This window comes from Austrofundulus limnaeus, unplaced genomic scaffold (assembly GCF_001266775.1).
Source record: "Austrofundulus limnaeus strain Quisiro unplaced genomic scaffold, Austrofundulus_limnaeus-1.0 Scaffold3, whole genome shotgun sequence".
NCBI lineage: Eukaryota > Metazoa > Chordata > Actinopteri > Cyprinodontiformes > Rivulidae > Austrofundulus > Austrofundulus limnaeus.
In genome coordinates this window covers 3973993-3978980 of record NW_013952405.1, presented here as the reverse complement: position 1 = coordinate 3978980, position 4988 = coordinate 3973993, and the positions used below count along the sequence as shown (strand labels likewise).

General features: G+C 34.2%; 1 protein-coding gene across 2 annotated transcripts; it reads right to left on the bottom strand.

Moving 5' to 3' along the window:
- Positions 1–260: 260 nt before the first annotated feature.
- Positions 261–4921, bottom strand: ube2t (ubiquitin-conjugating enzyme E2T (putative)). Of its 2 annotated transcripts, none has more exons than XM_014017905.1 (7): positions 4511–4921; positions 4265–4374; positions 2608–2677; positions 2412–2517; positions 2150–2248; positions 1658–1741; positions 261–558 (listed from the first exon to the last, which is right to left on the bottom strand). In XM_014017905.1, exons 2-7 carry the CDS (start codon positions 4371–4373, stop codon positions 442–444), a joined length of 585 nt encoding a protein of 194 aa, XP_013873359.1. In that variant the 5' UTR covers position 4374; positions 4511–4921; the 3' UTR covers positions 261–441. The 2 variants fall into 2 exon arrangements, with proteins under 2 accessions (XP_013873359.1, XP_013873369.1); XM_014017915.1 differs by having other exon boundaries at positions 4265–4397; positions 4511–4680.
- Between the last annotated feature and the right edge of the window lie 67 nt (positions 4922–4988).

The following is a 4988-nucleotide window of genomic DNA, read 5'->3' as shown; positions in this document are numbered from 1 at the left end:
CCTCTGAACTATGGTATTGACTCACTACAGCCTTATGATGTTTGTCTCCTTTTTATAAACAAATATATAATTTTATATATATATAAAAATCTTAGTTTGTAAAAAAAAAGAAAACGTACCATTTAGGTTGTACATACTTAATATACAACTGTTACGCATTTGTTTGAATAAAATTATGATTTTCATACTTTATTTTAATGACTCCGACTATGCGAACACACAAAAACACACCCCCATGATAAATAAGACCACACTCTATATAATGTATTCATGAACTTTAATATCTCAACAGAAAAAACACAAATAAATTTGTTAAAACAATATATCCTCCAATCAATTTATGTACATCTTAAATGAAGGATGGTATTAGAGTACATCACAAGTTTTAAAAAATGTTAACAGATGTGCAATGCATGCTGGTTACTGTAAAGAAAAGTTGAGCTATGCGCAACGTTTCTTCGCTGGGTCTTCGGTCTCCTGCTGGCCAGTGAGCTCCTGTCGCTTTCGGGATGAGACTTTCTGATTCGGAACATTTTCTTTGTTGACCTCCACAGCTCCCTGAACAGAAACCCGTTGCAAATGGATTTAGGATAGAGCTATCAGCTTATTTGTGCTCCTCCTTGCATTTAAAGTAAAAAATGAAACGTGCAGGTGTGGCGTAGAAGTCACTCTGTGTATTATTGCCAAGTGTGACAAAATGTGGGCAATAATTTAATTTCCCTTGTATGTTCATTTGCTTGACTGTTAACAAAATACTTAATGAACTACTGAATGGATTAATGAAATGCTTATAAAGTAATAATCCAAGGTACATCTTTAACTAATTAATGTTTGAAGTCACAGCTAAGCAACTTTAGTAAACCTAGAAATGTCTAACTCAATCCTTTTTTTAAAACAAACAAACAAACAAAAAAGAGCCTTGGTTTAGTGTAGCTCACACTCATCTCCAACATGTACTCTGTCTGAGTTCACTAGATCAAATTTTCGGATGCAAGGCAGTGGGCAATATGCTGTCCTTCCTGGAATGCTACTTTCACTTATTGTTTCTTTTTTTGTTTTGATCAATATTTTTATTTGGTTTTAAGGTCTTGTGTTTTTCTTTGGAATTTGGGCTATTTCAATCACTGCAATCATCCTACATGACCAGTTTCAAACTTATCTACAGTATGTGATTAAGTCAAACCACTTCACATTAAACTTGTTTGAGACACATGTTGAAGACACCAAACTGAAGCAAAAAAAAGTGTTGTGTCTATACAATGCAGATTGGCAAAGTTGTGTGTTATTGTTCAAGAACACTTTAGAACACATGACAAAATGTAAATTTTCTTTAAGAAAAAAACATCAGTGGCGAGTCAAGACGTGGRTTCTATATAAAGCTCAACAGCACAACCTTGTGGTTCAAAGAAGTAAATACAAATGACTAACAGAACAGAACAGAATACCGTGAAGTAAGTGACATCCTATCTATGCAATGAGTGCTTGATTAAATAAAAACTGTTCAAATAGAATGGCAGTGAACCAGTCACACACATTAGCCTCCTTTACAAAACACTAACAAGAAGGGCTAATATGATCTTCCTACATCAGTGCCATGTGTGAAAATCAATCCATTCCCTTTACCAGGACCCAGTGTTAAAAAAGACAAGTGACTTACAGTGTTCTTCTGAACTGCATGTTCCTGTGTCCATTTCTTGGCTTTCTCAAAAAACAGGTGTTTGTTATATTTGAACTCCGATGACTGCATTTCAAACAAAAAAGAAGGAAAAAATTAGTTAAAAATAAAAAAGACATGAGTTACACAGAAATCCATGTTTTMACTCTTAAAATGTCCCATACTACTGAAAATAAGGAGGTTTCAAAAATATTTTAAATCTTAAATATTTCTGTCTACATCTAAAATAACAGACTTATGAGAAACGTCATTCCAGTATTTTTCAAAAAATAATAGAACATTCCAAAATAATCTCAATTTAAGGCATAACAATTGTTCTAAATTATTTTAACATCTCAAAAATATGAATTCCATAAAGCTATTGTTACATAAATGCTGATACCAAAATTTCTTMATGGCTCCATGTAATTATGTATGTTTGTGACATTGATTAAACAGATGGTTATATGTGTGATGACGTTTCATGTGACTTACTATATCAGCCATAAGTGGGTCATCTGGATTGGGCTCAGCCATGAGTAACTGAATAGAAGTGAGAACTGTGGAGATGTTTAGAGATGGCTTCCAGGCACCCTGAAAAAAAAAAAAAGAAAATACACAAAACACTATATTCAGCACATGTAGGTACTGTCATATTAAACACAGTAAAGAAATAAAAACTACATAATTGTGTAAACCACACAGATCATTTGAGCAAAACACATTAMAAAGTCTCTTTTATACTTCTGATTATAACCTTTGGTGGGAGTTTGAGAGCATCGTGACAAATACGCCCAGAGTTATCAATGTTTGGGTGGTAGATGGGAGTCAAGAATCGCATTTTTGGAGGCTGAAAGGGATATCTGCAAACAGTACGAAAAAGACACAGAAGTGAGTGTATTTGGCAAACGGCTGAAAGAGTTTTATCCACATTAAAGCACAAAAAAAGAAACCTCTCCGGAATCTTGATCTCCAGGGAGAAGACTCCACCTTCATAAGGAGTTCCTTCTCCGCCTACAATCTCTGTGAGGGAAAGTGAACTGGTTTAAGCAGAATGAAACACACACATAAAATTTTTTTTACAGAAATTGAGAAACTTAAATTATGAATAAAAATAATATTAACTATGTTAACCTACGACAGCACCAAAAAAATCAATTCTGTAGCATGTTTATAGGAATAATTATAAAAAGTTCAAAACGCTTAGATTAAATGAGAAACTRCTGTGTAAGAAAAACTGCGTAAGTTAAAAAAAGAACTACCGTACTGCAACAAAAATTACAGAAAGTAATGAGAGTATTGTATCATCGTTGTAAAAGTGGCAGCACACAGACTCACACAAATACTAAACTGGTCATAATGTTTTGTTAATAATCACAGTCACAGACAAAGTATATTACTCATTTTTATTTCTGTAATTGTTTCAGACTCACCTTTATACTGATTCAACTCATTGTCTTCAATAACAATCAAATTACAAAAGCTAATAGCCCAAAATACTTATCAAATAAAATATTTTTTTCTTGCAGGATGTTCAGTTTTTAGGTTTGGGTTTCTAATTCCTTTAAGGTTAATTTGATTTTATGTAGAAATATGATTTGCTGAAATGTTGTTTCTGATCCCAAGTTTATCAGGTGTTTTGTGTCCCAAAATATCAGACACTTMTGGGCTACCCCTCCAAAGTTGGTCAGACCCCAACTTATAGCACAGAACTCCTGAAGCCTTCTCTATTGTGCATAAAGGCTCGTCTTATTCCAGACAACTGTGGTGCCCAAAAACAAGCCCTACACAGAGGTCAACATAAAACACTCTGCAGCCTTCTTCAGTTAAAACCCTTGTGCGTAAAACATCTTTTAAAAGAGTTTTTGCAGCTTCAGATGTGATTGCAATTTTTTGCCTTTTGCATCTTGCATCATCATTATTTMATTAATGTCGGGCAAAGTCGTATTGTGTGCAATTAGTCATCAGAAAAACTGTCACCAGTTAATATTTGCTTTTTATGAGCTCCTAGCATACTGCGTTAAAAGATGTGCTGCCACTCCACATTGTGTAAAAGGTGGCTTTCAATACACAAAAATTTACTATTTCAACCTGTTAAAATGAAAATGTTAGTTTGATATTGAAGCATAACTTTACAATGCAGGGTAGCCCAACTGATTTAGTAAAAACAAAAAACATGCAACTGTCTTCTATTAATCATCAATTTTCAGCCAAATGCCACATTTCATTATTATTATTATTATTATTATTATTATTATTATTATTATTATTATTATTATTATTATTTATTGCCAATATCACTCAACCCTACTTCACATGCATTTTTCTGAGCTTGTGAGGTTTAACAGCAAAGGTTGTACATCATCTGTGAAAGAGGCATGTGGCTTTTCCAAATAACTCAATTAACTGGGACTCCAACAGGGATCTCAATGAGGCACTAAAAAGCATCACTATGAGTCATAACAAAATATCTTTTGTAAATATTTCTAACACGCCAGTAACACATCACTTGGTCATTAGTGAAAGTAGAACACGTGTGCGTCCTCGTTTTGCTGCTTTGTCAACATTTTTTTTGACAGTGGTTTTAGATTGAGTGTGATGTGTTCTCACGTGCACGGAGGTCATCAATCTGTTCCTCGGTCTGCCAACAAGTTATCCCGGGAGGAGGCTCGGTGCTCAACATCTGAAGCTCACGCTTCAAACGGGAAGTTCTCAACATCCTTAAAGCGGAGAATAAAGCAAACTGAAAGGTTTAACGTGACATTTGTTAGCTTTTACGAAAATCAAGTACAAGCTAAAACAGCCTGACTTAAATGTATTCAAACGACATTAACTCGTATTACACAAATCGCTTACGTTTCTCAAGGTGTTTCCCGCGGACTGTGAATTTGTGGCAGAATTACTTCAGAATATTTCCGTGAGGAAAGTTTAGTTGTTTGGTTTTGGATCACCCGCGCTGTTTCTCCTCCAGTTTCTTATTCGTTTGCATTAAACAAAAGGAAGCACTACCGCCACCAAGTGGTGAGGAGGTACACAGCAGTTTTCTGGTTAAAAAGTAGCGAGTTTGTAGAACAAGTTTTAGAGTCAGACTATGGAGCCCCAAAGTATTCATAATTAACTAAATAAATAAAACATTATGGAAATAACTATCTACATGAACAATGTGACAATGTAATTGTAAAATAACTGAATGCATATATAATTCTAAACTCATGAAATATTTTTCATTATTCATAATTTAAAAAAAGAAAAAAAATTGTATAGGTCYTCTGGACGGGTTCTTTTTTAATGAAACGTTTCGTCTCTCCTCCAAGAGACTTCTTCAGTCTGAGAG